The sequence below is a fragment of the Leuresthes tenuis genome, unplaced genomic scaffold (genome assembly GCF_036924035.1).
Source record: "Leuresthes tenuis unplaced genomic scaffold, fLeuTen1.0.hap1 SCAF_9, whole genome shotgun sequence".
Taxonomy (NCBI): domain Eukaryota; kingdom Metazoa; phylum Chordata; class Actinopteri; order Atheriniformes; family Atherinopsidae; genus Leuresthes; species Leuresthes tenuis.
This window is the reverse complement of record NW_027325363.1, coordinates 17,237,479-17,254,393: the sequence shown is the minus strand read 5'-3', so window position 1 is coordinate 17,254,393 and position 16,915 is coordinate 17,237,479. Positions and strand designations below refer to the sequence as shown.

At 39.2% G+C, this 16,915-nt stretch overlaps 1 protein-coding gene across 1 annotated transcript in view; it reads right to left on the bottom strand.

Moving 5' to 3' along the window:
* Window positions 1-2,668: 2,668 nt before the first annotated feature.
* Window positions 2,669-16,915, bottom strand: part of pdgfd (platelet derived growth factor d) — a 60,908-nt gene continuing 46,661 nt past the window's right edge. Inside the window, exons 5-7 of the mRNA XM_072392593.1 lie at window positions 16,676-16,889; window positions 8,928-9,145; window positions 2,669-5,503 (exon numbers count right to left, since the gene is read on the bottom strand). Coding sequence (XP_072248694.1) covers window positions 5,369-5,503; window positions 8,928-9,145; window positions 16,676-16,889 — 567 coding nt within the window. The 3' untranslated portion in view covers window positions 2,669-5,368. The remainder of the gene's footprint in view (window positions 5,504-8,927; window positions 9,146-16,675; window positions 16,890-16,915) is intronic.

The window sequence follows — 16,915 nt, the reverse complement described above, 5'->3', positions numbered from 1 at the left end:
GAGTTAACCCGCAAGGAAAAGATAAGAAGCTGCTGACAGACACAAAAACAGGCGTGTCGGAATGATGGGTTCAAACAAACAACATGCCCTGTTTCTCTCTGACCTTTTTTCTGATTGATCTGCCTTTCCCTACAGTCGCTCTCTCTCTGTTTACTTCACATAACCCTAATCTTAATTCTGGTCACTCTTGTTTATCTCGCTGTATGTTTCGTATTCAGTCTTGCTCATGTCTGTTGGGACTTAGAGGAGTTCACTTTGCTCTGTTAAATTTCCCTTCTTAGAAAAAAAAAACAACAACTCAGTGATGGGTGTCGAATGGACAAATGTCTGGCTGGTTGGTAGACTGTGGGATGTGACTGTCTGGCTGGATGGGGGAGACTGCTGTGCAACGATAGCAGCACAGGAAGGGTTGCCACAGCAACAGCTGAGACAGGAAACAGCCTTGAGTGATGTAGAAAAATATGTGTAAAATGGTAACGTTAGCAGTGTTGCAATTTGAAACAGCAGCACTGTTTTGTCACGATCTTCTTTTGAAGTCTGTGGCTCATGCTGCACCCGTGTCATACAAGGGTTACAGTGTTCTCTGATTTGTAGATGGAGGTCAACATTGTCAACCATGCTGTAAGAAGAAACGTGGAATTATGACTGCCTCGTGTCAGCTAAGCTTATTGACTTCTTTCAGGAAACAAACTCATAGTTATTGCAGTGCTACAGCACATCAATTTTCTCTCTTTGATGACTCATGGATAGTCATGAAATGTACAGATGCTCATGTCCCCCACAGGTTAAATTTGCACCAGCACCATCCTCGCTTAAAGTTCAGTTTACAAAGGTTAAAATGAACTTGATAAAAGTTAAAACCTTCAAAAAAGGTCATTTTAAAATGGAATTAGCTGCTGATATGATGTTGTTCAGTGGCGTCTCCTCCCCATTCATGTAGCCAAAAGACATGTCAGCTCACGTTGTTCTTTTATGGTTTGTTTTTCATCAGTCTTTTGTAGATTTCTTTTAGGAGTTTCCACATGCTTCCAGTCAATGTGCCTTTTTAAATTGGTTGCCAACCTGGGAGATGTTCTGACTTGTTTTTTTGTTGTTTTTTTTTCTTTTATACCCAGTGGGCACAATTTGCAAAGACTGTAGCTGGAATCTGTACTGATCCATCAGTAAAATTTCATGACATACAGCCGATCCACATCATGGCACTGCAGCACTGTTTGCTCTAATGGGAGTGAATGGTTGTCTCATCGTGTTCTTCAGATGGAAACAGTCTTGTTCGGTTTATAGTTCACTGACAGCATGAAGTACTCTTGTAACATCCACGTGCCTCAGTAACTTTGGTTCTCTCTCGGTTCTTTGTTATTGCCAGTATGGGTAAAGAATATCTGAGGGTGTCTGAGTCCACTGTCAGTGTAAGAATGTATATATGAGCTCAATAAACTGTTCTGTAATCTTTTGTTGCTTTTTGCCTTACATGATTTCTTCTCTCAATTCAAATCTATATAAAGTTTGCTAAATTGTCCACATCGTATTCAAAATTCTTCTGTTTGGAGGAAACTGAGCTAGTTAACAGTTCGACTTATTCGTTTTCAACACAAAGACTTTAACCATCATAAAGTTTATATAGTTCATTTCAGCCAGCTCATCTCTAAGGATCCAGCTCTGCGCTAAACGTTTGGAGCTGTATTTGACACTTACCTTTATTATTTTGACATTTTCCAAAATCTGATGAGGAAGCAGTGAACCTGTCATTTCTTTGTATTTGGAAAATTCTGTAGATAATCATTTCTGTATATCCCACCCAAACACGTTTTTATCATTTGAAAATACAAAGTTGTCTGATCTAAGATCAGCAGGTTTCATACCCTGATTTTAAAAAAAAAATCCTGTTTCATATGTAATTATTCGCTGCATCAGTTCATTAGCAGTAGTCTATGTTGTATTTTTTATGAGCACGCTTAATTCTCGTTTTTGATTTTATGGGGTGCCGGTAATAAAGTTTGGTGCGCTTTGACTGACACTTATTGTGGGGAACAGTAGTCATGGGCACGTGTGTATCTGTGTCGGAAAAACTCAGACAGAAGAGTGAACCATCGTGATGGGAAATGACAATAATCTTGCTCCCAAGCAGAAAACCAGCCACAAAAAGCTCACACTAAATGGCAAGGTGGAAACAAAATGACACTTCAGTCTGGTCACCAGAACCTTTGCCATGTGGCTGCTCTGGGGCAGTGTCACAGGATCACGCCACAGCTGTACAATAAGTATAAATGGCTATAATAAGTGCACTGACTCTATTATGTCACCTCTCCTGAACTTAATACTGATACATTGCTCTTAAAAGCACATTTATGGTCTCCATTGTGACCTATGTGCAACAATATCTTTGACATCTAAGCCGTGCAACCGGGTCAACGTTCTTCGTCCTTCTGTCTTCGTTTTGTTGTCTTGTGCCTCTATTCACACATGCAGCTTTTTAGTTTTTCTCCACTTCTCTTTCCAGGTGTGAAGTTTCCACTAAAACACATTTCCCGTTGTATTCCACAGCTGATCAAAGGAGCTATTGTTCAGCGTCGCATAAAATCTGGTGCGGTCAGATGTCGGATTTAAACAAAAAAAAAAAAAAAAACTGTTTTCAGAGAGACAAAAAACAAAGAACTGGACACAGTAATGCTAGAAATGTTTTATTTATCAAAACCAACCAGCTGATCTTTTTAATAAAACAATACAGAAGGACAATAAATTATTTAAGAAAAGCCTAGAGTTTGAATATTTTTTCCTGAATGCAGCAAAGCAGGTGGACTGTTAAAACTGACACCAGTAACTTTTCTCTAAGTTGAAAAACACAACAGCACAGCCGTTTGAATAATCAGAACTTTGGTTTAAATCTGCTTAAAAGAAGGACACTGTGAAATGTTTCTAAATTGTGTGGTTTTGATGTCCTTACTTGAAGTGAATAAACCAGTTCAAGGTCTAATTCTATTGTAACGAGCAGGAGGAGAAAACCAAACAGCTACGTGGAAAAACAGGGAAGTCAAGGAACACAGAAGTCACTTTGGAGCACAGAACTATGGAATGTGCTGATGATGTCAGCAAACTGGCAGACACAGGATGCACACACACATATTCACTCTCATGCTTTTAAAATAGTCATTAATTTGATTAATTCATGCTTTAGTCTCATGGAAAATCCCAAAGTTGCAAAATGTTTCGATCCCGATGATATATAACAAAGATTATTACAAATCCTATCCAGCTTTTTCCCACTTTCTTTTATTTTTCACTCGAAAAATCACAGACATGGTCAAGAAAATGACCAGTTGCCAATGATTCTTCTGCTGATAATAAAATACTCAGCCAATTCTATCAGTGATAAGAGCCCAAACTTAATCATTTGTAATGAAGCATCTTGGAAAATGACTTGATACCTAATCTCACCGGATGGAAAAAAGTAATGGGTTGCGGAACCTGTCAGCTGTCCTCAGTGAAACGTGAACACATCACCCGCTTTGTGGAAACTTCTTGCTTGAAGCACAACACGCAAGAAATTCAAGCAAACTCCTCAAGCAAACAGAAGGCAAAAGCTTTCAAGGATCACAGCGAAGTGAAAAAATGCTTTTGTTGGACGAGCCACAGTCCACATCAACGAGTGCGTGTGTGCGTACATATCATGTGTGGCATAAATTATTGGCACACTGCCTGACACCATTTGCAATAATCTAAAGTATCAAATGTCCCACATCTGCTGAGTAACACCCGTGTCTTACAATACACACGTGGACATAAAGATGCTGCTGTGATCGGGTTTCACCGTGACTGACGAATCATCTTGTTGTCCGGTTATTTTTTTTTTCCACCTTTAGAACAAAAGTAGCGTGGAAAATCTGATTTTCTTTGCTTAAATCCAATCAAAAAAAGTGTGTGGCCGGTGGATTGTAGAGGTCACAGTGGAGAGATGACAGATGACAATGTATTATTTCCCGCAGCTGGATCATGTGTTTGGATGTTGGAATTCTTGCCCTGCTGCGTTGATGCTCCTGATAACTTTGAAAGCAACACGCAGTTGCACGCAGAGTCACATGCTGACCGTTCACACGCTTGTATCTGCTGCCAGCTCCCCCCCCCCCCGACCGTTGTAACCCTCCACCCCTAAAACAAAAGGACGTCTTCCTGAGCTGTTACGGGCAGGGTTAGGGTTGGGACAAAAGCACATATATACAACTGCAGAAAAAAAAAACCAAACTTGAGCGGCAATCTCTTATGTGCCGAGTATCGACAGCATCGCTCATCCTGGAATGCTGGACATCTACAAATAGAGGACTCGATTGGCCCTTTTGTGTCAGTCACCTCTCTGTCTCTCTTCCTGAGATTCTATCTCCCTTTCCTCTCTTACGTGTTTAGGGTCTGAGGATCACGGTTTTATCCACGGCAGCAAAAATTCCGCTTAGCAGCTGGAATGCCAGGAATGCTCCCAAAACTGGGCACAGCGCTGTGGCTTGATCTGACATTTTCTTTGATCTGTTAGAGGGTGAGTGATGAAGGGAGTGAGAACAAGAATGTGCCAAGAAAAAGAGGTGTTTGGATGGACGGATACACAACAGGAAGTGCGACTTGCAGACAAGAATGTGAGCGAAACAAAACAACTCCCAGTTTTCTGCACATATGACTACAGCTTTGTCTTTAGTGGCCTCGAGTGAATGTCTGCATGAGAGCGTGTGCGTGTGCTGGTGTGAAATTCAAATCTGGAGGTTTGTAGTTAGCCTAAGTTCACATCAAGATAGTGTTATTTTGGTGTGAACTTCCTTCCTCCCTCCTTCTGTCTCTCACTCATTCTTCTCAGCAGTAATAACCTTGTCCGAACTTTTCGAAATGGCCTCAACAAAAAATAGCTGCAAAAGCAAACAGATGAAACAGAACTAAAGACTGCTTATACCGTGGTCGGAGTCAGCTCAGTTGGGAAAATTGGCATCCATCGGGGACCCTTTAAAACATGAATCTGCTTTATACACTATTGGTATGATTTTTTTCAAAATGCCATATTTATTAGTATTTAGTTTTCAAAGAAAAAAAAAAAAGAAGATGGAATCCAGATTTCATTCTGCCGTAGAAAGTTCACAGCCATGTCAACGCTTCATGGTGTGCATGTGATGTTAAGATATGGGATAAATAGTGACAGTTAAATTACATTTATGTACTTTGGCCTGTGCGCAGAGAAATGGGGTTTACTTGCAAGAGCAAATGTCAAGCTGCAGTTTTATCAGTCAAATGGTTTCCCTCTTCTTTGCTGCATGTTGGCCAGCATTTGTTATATAAAGTCTGATGCAAAACATATAAAAGAAATCATCCATCAGTTCCAAGCGGAATGAGGGTCTCAGCGAGGGGGCTGGGACGGACACGCACACTCACACGTGTCGTGGTGCGCAAGGAAGATTTCATCGATGATCCAACGCACCCGCGGCCTCTGATGGCGCTTATACGAATTGGTCTCCGGGGCGTACTTCAGCACCTAGATGAAACGGAATGAGAAACAACAGGAATGAAGAGACTGGGCAGGAAGCAGGTCACATCAATAAACCTGGTTTAATATGAGAGAAAACGTAAGAAAAGAAAGAGTATTAATCACAGCACAAAAGAGAAGTGCTCCTCACTTAAAGTTAGGGCTGTATGACATATAATTTCATCATAGTCTCACAGAAGTCTCCTAAAATGTCATTCTTTTCTCTGTTTTAACTGCTATTGATTAACGGGGAGTTTGTAGCCCAGTGATCAGCAAAATGATCAAGAAACAAGAAAGAAACTACCAAATAGCAAGATTTAGTTGCAAAGCTAATGAAGTAGACTGTAGAGGACTGAAAGATTGGGCTCATTCCTTCTCTTTTAGAGATCGCTTCCCTGAGTGGGAGCCTCTCTGCAGCTTTGAGGCAGAACAGAGAGAAAAGGCTGCAGTTCTGCTATGAGCCTCCATCTTTCAGCTCCGTTCTGCCCACTGCTCTCCTTAATACCATCGAGCATGGCCTCACTCCAGGGGTGTCAAAATATACCAGTATTGATAAAATGATATAATAAAATAATGTAAAATCTATATCGTGTTGATACAAGAAAAAGCTTCATGATTTGATCTCAGCTGATTATATGAAAACAACATTGAACTTGTTCAATCAAATCGGTCAACTGATCTGGTGAGAGTTTCTTTCTTATCAAAAAATAAATCACACTAGAACAAACTATTGCAACCTCTGCTTTTTCCAGCATTGGGCAGCCTTAATGGTGAGTGAGCAACATGGATATCCTGTGGATTAGATGGTACAGGCAACATTTCCAAGACTATATACTATACATGTGATCATTTGGTGTGAAATGTCCACCCCACATTTACTCTGACCTGACTGCACTGAACTCTTCAATTTTTCACAGTAAGTTTGAACTCTTCCAAATAAAGACATTACTTATTATATAATTTTATATTACATATTATATATTTATATTATATATATATATATAATGTTCCCAAAGTTACCATTATTTTAAGAAGTGTTGTCATGTCATTGTGCTGAAATTCTCTAAAATTGTTGGTCAACTCTTTATCAAACCGAAGTCAACTACCTGCAGAAGGCCGAATTACTTGTACGTTCCACCTTTAGTGTAAAAATAAAGAGGAGGTACAAATACCTCAGCAAGAGACGCTGCAAATTTGTTCTCCAAAGCTCAATGAAAACAACACTGTTAGTGATTAATGTCCCGACTTCCCAGCACTGAAACAGTAGAGTGAGTAATAATGTGCTTCTTTAGAAGTTAAGTCACTGAAGGAACCATTTAAGGTCTGTGATGTCGGTAAGGAGAGGAGAGGAAGCTTGAAATATCACACACACACACACACACAATTTCACACAAAACTGACTCGTGAGACTACAAATTCACGCTGTTCAATGCTGGTACACCACGTGCAGACACAATGCACCTTTTTTATACTCTTATACATTGTGACTTACACACACATCCATGCACACACACTCACAGACAAGGCACAATTACAACCCAAATCCCACTTTTGTCTAAATTCCTATTGTGTGATTTCTAACAGCGAGAGAAAGAGAAGCAGAAAAAGAGCCCTGTGGACCACGTTTCAATAATGAAGCTATGCAAGAACAAAGACACAAAGAGACGGAGGGAAGTGGGAGAAAGAACCGAATGACCGGCTTAAAGAACAAGAATGGTGCATCGCAAAGGGACAAATTGAAAATGGGAATTGGGAAGAATGAAAGGATGATGGAGCGCAGAGAGAGAAGGAGGAGGATGATGGAATGCTTGAGAGAGATATGGAGAGACTGGAAATGAAATGAGAAGCAGAAAGAAAGCACAAGTCTGCTGGTGCACTGCTGCTTCACTGTTGTTGCTCTGCCAGCCTCTGCACGCTCAATTTCTTCCTGCTCCTCCCTCATTCAGCATCTGAATCTCTTCCTCTTTCTCACTCTCCTACTTTCACACGCCATCTTTTTTTAGTCGCTTTCAGAAATTCACCTAAAACGTTGTAGATTTGTGAATGTCTGGACGGCATTTAATGTATGCAGATTGGAGTACTGTATGCATCGTCTTGCTGTCTAAATAGCAGCTTACATTGCTCAAATGACCGATGTGAAGGTTACCCATGTCATAAATATTTTTCCTCCCTCATATCATCAAGGATGCTAACTTTTGAACTAAGCACTGATAACAGGTCAGATGCTCCCTCTGCTCAGTAGCAAGGATGCAGCATACAACATTTCCAAAAAGAAACAATGAATTAAAATGGTAGTTTAAACTTCCATTTGTGGATACAGTGAGGAGTGTGCTTAGTAAAAAATGGTCTTCAGCAGTGTGCCTGAGAAAAGGATCTAAAGATCACGACCATTCATCAATTGTTTTCAACCTTGTCAGATTGGTACACAGATTTCTACGGCTTCTCTGTCTCTTTTAATGATATGACGCAGGGGTGAAAGAATTCCCTGACAAAAGGCCTGATTTTTAACGATAAAGATGTGATTACATCAGTACACAGACACCTGGAAAGAATGAATTTTATCATAATCCACCCAACAATGGCCAGATTCTACAGTTTAAAGTCAGTTAACTAAGGTTTTGATGTACTTCTTATATCACTGATTGTAATCACATAACTGATTGCGTGTATGCCACATTCAAATGCTTCAAAAACGTCAATCAGAAAAATAAACTGATAACATATAAACTAAAACATTTTATAATTTGTCTTGTATTTATCATACAAATCAGAGTATATGAAACACGCAGTCTTGCTCTTGTTAGGTCCACATTATTCTCCATTGTTGCACTGATTCTAGTGTTGCTTTACTAAAATTTAAAGTTAAGCTTATATAGATCTTTGTATTCTATTTTTATTTCCACAACCTCCCAAATTTTTTCCAAATAAGTTGTAAAGTGTAAAGAGTATGTGTCTGTTAGATCTACAAAATGACATAACTGAAGACAAAATGAATTGAAGGCTCATTACTGTCTCTTTTATTGTACTGACAAATTTTTAATTTAATTAATACTTCAAAGATTCAAATTCACTCAAAACTGTCACTTCTTTAACACACATATAATTCCTTTCTAACTCATCTCAGAACCACAGGTGTGACAAAAGTGGCTATCCCACACACTTTGCCAAATGTCACATGAGCCATTTACATAATGGAGACTTATGTTCATCACACATCAGTTAGATAAAGGGTTTTGCATTTTCACCTTTTTCTGCATCTTATGCTCTGCTTCACCTCTATTTTGTAATGCATTCTATTGGAATTATCATACTATAACTTGTATTGGTAGTTATTAAAACTGAGGAAGCAAAAGTAAGACAGAACTATAAATTTTAGTTTCTATGATACAGTGTGGGTGTTTTAGCGTGCGTGTGTGTGTGGGAGAGGGCACACCTCATGCAATTTGGTTGTTGTTTTTGAGGGTCGACAGGTGCAGCCATTATTCCAGTTATTGGTTCCGCAGCCACAGTTGCCTCCGCAGCGTTTCACCAACAGACATCGGGGAAAGAAAACAGCGCTGGTCGTCTTGAGCTCCTCGCGCAGGTTCACAGAGTAGTTGCGAGGAGTGCAGCTATATCGCTTGACATCATCATAGAGACGATTAAGATCGACTGGACAGGAAGTGATGAAAGAGAGAGAGAAAAAGAGAAAAATATTACTTCTTGTTATGGCCTGTAAACACAGTCTTCCACAAACGCAACAGTTATTAATGGAGTCCCACATAGTTCTGTGATGGAGTCAATACTTTTCATTTTAAACATGCTTACGTTAGGCAGCATTATTTGTAAACACAGCATGAATATCCATTGCTATGCAGATGACATTTGTCTGTATTGTCTATCTGACACATTTCAGTTACATAAACTACAATCATGTCCTAACAACATAAAGTTCTAGTTGAATTGGAATTCTCTCCCTCAAAATTCCAACAAAACTGGGGATTATTTTGGGGTCGAAATGCCTCAGAAACACACTATATACACCTTGCACAGTAGTTACTTCTAAGAAAGTTATTTCTAACCAAATAAAGCTAACATCTAGCACCACCTTTTTTTAATCTGTCATATTGTCAAAATTATGACCATTCTGTCCTAGAGTAATGCCAAAAAGCTGTTGGGATGCCCCCAGAACTCTAAAAAGCAATCTTAAAAGAATTTAAAGTCTTTCTCCTCACACATAGAAAAAAAGGTACTGGTCAAACTCTATTTCAAAGACCTAATAGTTCCATATTTTCTCAGTAGAGTGCTTTGCTCTCAGACTGCAGGCTTATTTAGTGGTTCCAGGTATTTCTAACAGAATAGAATGAGGAGCTTCAGCCATTTGACTCCTCTCTTGTGGAACTAGCTCCATTTGCTATAGGCCCAGACTGCTGGTAGACCACCCATGACGAACAGAGAACCTCCCCTGTATATGCCTTTACTCCATGTCATTACCTCTGTGTCTTTCTCCAATAGTTTGAGCTTTTTATTTCCCTGTATCCTTCTTCAGGTATCTCAGATATCTCTGGCTGCATGTCTCTGCTCTGTGGTTAATGAACTGACCAATATATCCAGTGTTTACTGTTAGCCTGTCTTTGTATTTCTGTCCAGACCTTTTCCATAACACTGTCAACTAATGCCTGGTCTAAGGGAACTGTTAGGCTCTCTCTCTATGAAAAGGGGCCTGAGATTACTGAGATATGGTGGAATTAGCACTATATATCATCAGAATGTGTTTGGCCTTTACTGTGATTTTTTTAAATCATAATCTGTGTTACTTTTTGTATGTATCATCACAGCAACTCACATTATATATATATATATATATATATATATATAAAACTGCAATAACAATTGACTGCAGATGTGGTTACATGAGTGGAGGAGAGATGGACATGAAAAGAAGAGAAAGAGAAGCACAGGCTATTAATTGATTGTAGATCAATGTATTGAGCTCAGTCTTTCTTCTTATCATCAGTCTGAAGTAAAATTGCCTAATTTGTGCACATAAGACCTCCTGCAATTGTTCAGAACTCATTTCAGAAAAGTCTAATGGTGCTAATACTGAAATGAAAAGTAAGCGACACAAGTATTTTTCTTGAGGGCAAAAACCCAGAGCAGTAGAATAAATCAATCCCTAATTTTCCTCCATATTTTACTAGATTCATTATTAGAGAGCTCTGACTGAATGGCACAAGCCTGCTTTGTTTAGCTGCTGCAGCATGTGAACATTTTCTCTGAAGCTGCTGAATGATTAAAATATACAGTTTAGACTTGCAACAAGAGATTGGCCTTAAGAGAAAACCACAACAAATATAAAAATATCTTGGAAAAAATGCCAGTAAGAAACCAGGTATTTTCTGTGAAAAAGAATAAGAGTGTTTTCCATTATTCTGAATATAATCCTGCGGAACCACAAGTAGTATAAAGAATAGAATGAAAGAAAATGAAAAGAAGGATGAGAAAAATAGAAAAAGTGGCAAAAGAAGAGCCACAATCAGTGTAGGATTGAGTGTTGTGTGATTGCAGTCAGCTGGATATTAATCAACATACCGTCCATACCAAGGGCGGTAATTACACCACCAGTGATTCTCTACTGTGATACGAACAACTGTATAAAGATAAACTTGAATAAAGAGAAGCCATTAAACTTATAGACCTCTTCCAATTAAAGTGAGTCTTTTAGCCTTGTTAACAAGTTAATATGGTGATTTTTATGTGCTATAAAACAAAGTAAGTAGTCAGCACCATTGCTTAGCATCTCCACCTTGAAACTGCAGTCCATCAGTCTGAAAAACAGCCAGTTATTTAGGTGTAACCAAAAAAGGAACTAACCCAAGTGCTACTGCGGGGTAGCTTGTGAGAGCTGGTGATCAGGAACAAATTTGATCAAATACTAGCCACATTGTAGAGAAAGACACATAGAATACCTCCCAATTTTGACAAACTGACTTGTTGGAGACCCTGCGATTTGCTTTTCTTTCGAATAAGTTTGTGGTTTTAATAAATCTTTGGCTGAATTACACCAATACAACAACTCGCTGCTATGCGACGTGGATTAGTTCTACAGTCTTTGAACAATGTCGAAGGTGAGTAGCAGCGGCCAGACGAGCAAAAAAGATAAAGAGGCAGAGAACAATTTGCATATTAATAGGTCTGCGCATATCAAAAGAGTCAAAGGTGTAGAGTTACATGGGAGCCATTTTAAGCCATGAAAGGATTAGTTTAATAGAAAAAAGTAAACATGAGATTCTGATGAGCAGAATTTCACCAGAGGAACTTTAAAGAAACAGAAATGTAATTAAAAATGTCGGCAAAAATTGCACCACCCTTGCACATGAGAAAGGAAAATACTTCTATACAGAAACTGTATAGAAGTATTGCGATGCTTGTGCCTTTGAGCTCTAACCATCTCTAAAGTCTGTCGCTGTATTGCAAAGAATACGTTTTACTGTGTTTAAAGAGATTAACTAAAATCACAGTGATACTTTATTTTTAATTAATCTGTAATAAAAGCTTAATATGTTAAATGCATTCAGTCTGGATATTGGCTCTGTAAACTTGTCAAAGAGGGAACTTCCGGAGCCTCAACGGAATAAAGGACGAGTAAAGGTCAGCACAGCTCTGATGGATATCATTACATGGTGCCAAAGCAAATGCATGCTATCTGTATTAAGTTGGAATAGTTATTAAAAAGGCTCAATGTGGGAACAGTGTGGGAAACTCTAAGTCTTCGATCTGATCTGATTTACACTGATGTCATAAGGTGAAAAGAGTTACAAGTTTTCCCCTATTGATTTCCCAAGATTCACAGGGATTATCCTTGAGCGCCATGGCAGGCACCCAATGGACTGCTGTCTGACTTCTCACAGCCTGCAGAGCCCAGTTATGACAGAACAACCTCTTGGCAAACACAACATAAAGAGAAGAATTAGCTGATACATTCACCTTTATGGTGGAATGTAACTACCCTTTGTCCAAAAAAAAAGTATAAGAAACCATTAAACTAATCAAAGACCGTAGTGGTTGGAGCACTCACACCCATAAGCTGTACCATTTAGGGAATGACGATGGACTTAGCCTATTCACACAGAACAGTGTGCACCACAGAGAGGAACAATCAACACACTTGAACCATTCAGAGTTCAAACCATGAGCGCATCCCCAAGTATTGGCATCTACTCTCTGCTCTGTTCGCAAATTGATTTTCTTCTGTGTGACTTTGTTCTCTATTCAGGAGCCTGTATGACTGCACTTCAACCCTACTGAAAAGGAGTTGAATGCCAGTTTGTGCACGATGACCTTGTCTATATCCAGCACAAGGTGATTGTAGTCAGCTAATTGTTTTCCCTGGAAAGCTCCCTACAAAGTATACTGATACAATTTGTTGGTGGGATCCTTTTTTGAAGACAAAGTAGAACATTTATGAGACATTTTAATTAACAGTGAAGATAAGTAACATTTTTTGGGGGGATTACTAGATTTTCCACTTTTATTAAGCCAGTATAATACTTACAGACTTATCATGATCAATATTTGCAGTGAACTGCAGCATAGTGTCTCTGAGACATAGTGTCTTCAGTGACTATGGCCTTTGCGACGATAATGTCACCAAAGCAGATCAGTCACAGCAGTAGAAGCCGTCTAATCATACCTGCATGAACATTGTATATGTATTAACAAAGACAAATCTGCTTGAACATGCTCATCATTATCTCAGTGTATGAGGAGCAGAAACCTAATGAAAACATGTCCGGAGTCAACAGAAACTGAATGCTACTGATAATCAATAAGCAAGTGCTCATAGAAAGAAATCTTATGGTGAGACTTTCTATTCATGTCACATGTTGGAAAGCCCTGTCAACAATACTAATCTCAAAGGTTTTATGTGATCAGGCAACTAATTCAATTAACTGTCTCTGAGGAAAATATTAGCAGAGGTTCACCCGCCTCGTAAATACCACATGGGCAAACTGTTCAATATGTTATTATTCCTCTTGGAAATCATGGATTTCAAGTCCTCTCAGCTAAAGAGGAAAGAGTCAATTTCGCTTGGTATTAGTGCAAAGTTTAAAAGACAGAATCCATGATTCTCAGTGAGTGCATTAGTTTAGGTGACTTGCACGTCTGTGAAGGGACCATTATTGCTCAAAAAAATCTTAGACATCTAGCCACAGCTTAGACACGTATGTGCTGCCATGCAGACAGCATTGCATTGTTTCTTTGGGCAGGACATTTCTGGTCAGGCATTTGGCTGCCTTTCCTGCATCTGGTTCTGCTGGAGGTCCACTCCCATTTAAAAGGGAGTTCTTACTTACCCCTATTGCTTTGTGCATGCTCAGGATTGGTAACTGAATCACAGAAAATATTTGAGGCAATCCATTGGTTTCCTTCTTCTTTTATGAATCTTTTATGAAGTGGCATGGTATGAATGCATTTATAATGAACTATTTTGAATTGGACCATCACTAATTGGACTTTCTCTTTAAAGTGCCTTGTGATGACATTTGTTTCAAATGGATGTTATATGAACAAATTGAATCAAATCTAATTTCAACCCCATAGCTCTTTCTCGAAAACAGGTTGGGTTCTTAACTGGCCTGCCCGTGGTTCAGACCTGTCGCCCCTTGAAAGTAATTACTATGTTATCAAAAAAGATATGGAGGAATCAGGGCTCCTAAGCAGACTCAGCGCTGTTGATCCTACATAAATATATATATATATATATATATATATATATATATATATATATATATATATAAAAGCAAGACTAGGAAATCATTTCTTTTCCAAAACCCCAGCAAATGGTCTCAAGTTCCCAAACACACACAGTGTGTTGTTTAAAGAAGAGGTGATGCAACACATTGGCAAACAAGCCCTTGTCTCAACTTTTTTTAAAACATTGCCAGCATTCAATTCAAAGTCTCAGTCCAAGTTTTTCCTCCTATTTTTGGTTAGATACTTCAATTATTTGCTTTCCATATATCCTTACATATGACACTAAATTGTTGGGTTGCGATATCATACAGGCATTATTTAGAATAAGAATCCATCTGGTCTGGAGCCCATTCCCAGCATTCTGCTACAACGGAAGATGCTTCTGCTCACAGCCAAATCGGAAAAATATTTGTATCTGTCATCTCATTTTCAGAAAAGCACAAGCGCCAGTGAACCCATCATCTTTACTATTTGTGAATTTTTCAAAATAGCAATAGGGAAGTGATGGTTTTGTGGTCTCTGTGTGATAGATTGGCCTGATTTAAAAGTGGTGGCCCATTCAGCCTCTGCTATAGCCCTGGCTCTGATGGGCAGTGTGTGTTGTGGTTAGGTGTACGTTTCTATGAGTGACAGTGACCACATAGGTTGTATTTGGGTGTTAATACTGTGAGTGTGCTGGTGCACATGTGTGTGTGTGCTAGTAGGGTTGAGCCTGTGTCTGTTAAAGGGGAATGTGTGTGATTTCAGGAAAGCTGTGGTGTGGAACCCTGTCAGGGTGTGTGGGAGGGGAAAAGGCATAAGAGACATAGAGAGCAAGTAAGACTGCAAGAATGACTGTCACTCATACAGACAGCAACACGAAGAAAGTGTAGTGTCTGTGCATGTGTGGGAAAATTACAGCCCGGTTTCTGCTGCAATGTGTAGCACAAATACAAATAAAGCTTTGTTTATTTGAATATCATTATTATTTCATTTGAACTTGGGTGAGGCTAAATGTGTGGCTATAACATACTCCAATTAATTTTATCATCAACCAAGTGGACCTTCATGACAGCAAAGATGAGTGTGAGGTTGTGTATTCTAAGGAAAACAAAGCTAAGTTGCTGACTCTGGCAGATTTCTGTGCTGCGACACAGGTTGAATTTCCAATTAGAGGGTGCTACATTGGTTTATTAAGGACCTGCAGTGCCGACACAGCTTTATGAAGCCCTGCCAAATGCACAAACTTCCCACATACAAAGCCTTCCCATGCCACCAGAGCACACACATGCACTGTTAAATAGAAATAGATTTGCTGTCAAGTGCAAATATTTACTAAGGAACAGGACATCCCTCAGTTAGACAGACCAAAACAGTGCAGGCGAGAGATATAAAGTCACAGAGATGGCGTGCTTTTATACAGACATGCACACATATAAACACATACTCTCTAACGTGTATTTATAATAATATTACTTTCATACCTCAAAAACATCAGCTCTATCTGTGATAGATTTTGTCCAATCACAGTTAGTTCTAAGGACAAAATCTATGGCTATATTGACTCCATGTTGTTGGCATTGACTTCACAGTAAATAGTTGCCTTGAACTGCTTTTGTTTGGCCTTAAATCTGTCACTGACTCAATATGAGACCTCCCTCCCTCTTTCACCCTTTCCTTCACATCACCGAGCTCTACACTTTGACCTGTGTAATGCTCAGCCCCTGAGCTCCAGCTATAGCCCAGTCAATGAGAGCACAGTCGGCTTCCTGCTGTGTGGGTCTGTCTCTGTAAGCACAACGTCTCACAGTCTTCCCTCCACTCTGTTATCTATCAGATACCAACGACTGCACCGGACCAAACAAACACTGTGAACTCATCAGAAAAATAGTATGAAAGCATTCATATTTCTGCATTAACTGTTCAAGATCAACATGTCATTACATCTCTAGGCTCATTAACAAACTTATATAATATCAGTATCCACATGACCGGTTAATTAACAATTAAAATTATTTTTTCATGCATCAATAATTTCTTTTTAATTGTGCGAGTGGAAGACACCACAGGGCACCCCCAGCGCGTTCAAGTCCTCACATCTCAAAGGTCAGAGTTGATTTTACAGCACAAGCGAAGCCTGCACAGAAAAAGGCATTTTTTTTATGGGCTTGATCTTTAAATTGCTTATGAACATTTTGTTTGTCATTATCTTGCCCAATGTCTTTTTTTTCTCAAATGTCATGAGACTGTAAAAGCACATTCACAGCCATAGTGTTGATAAAGTGAAATGCAATCGCATGCAGTATCTGCGTTTCACAGAATCAAATTGATGAATTAGGGCATTTGTTTTAAAGTGATGTACATATGCATGTTTATACGTACAATACACATCCACAAGATTTCCGCAAAGGAAGTTATAAACAGGTGTCAGTTGCCTTGTAAAACCTGTAGATCTGTATATCTTACCTTTATTGTGTCTGGTTGCCAGATAATAGGCCCTGGATCTATAATGAATGAATGTTTGAATGTAGATGTTGTCCAGGTCTTGCTTCCAGGTGTCTGGGTTCAAAGACTTGAGAAGCTCTTCCACTGTGTCAAAGGCAGCTATGGTTCTGTCTAAATCCTCCAGTGACAAAGGAGCATCTGTCACTGCCACTGGTATCTCCTTTTCACCGAAGTCCTGCAAAGAGCAAAGGTCACAAGGTA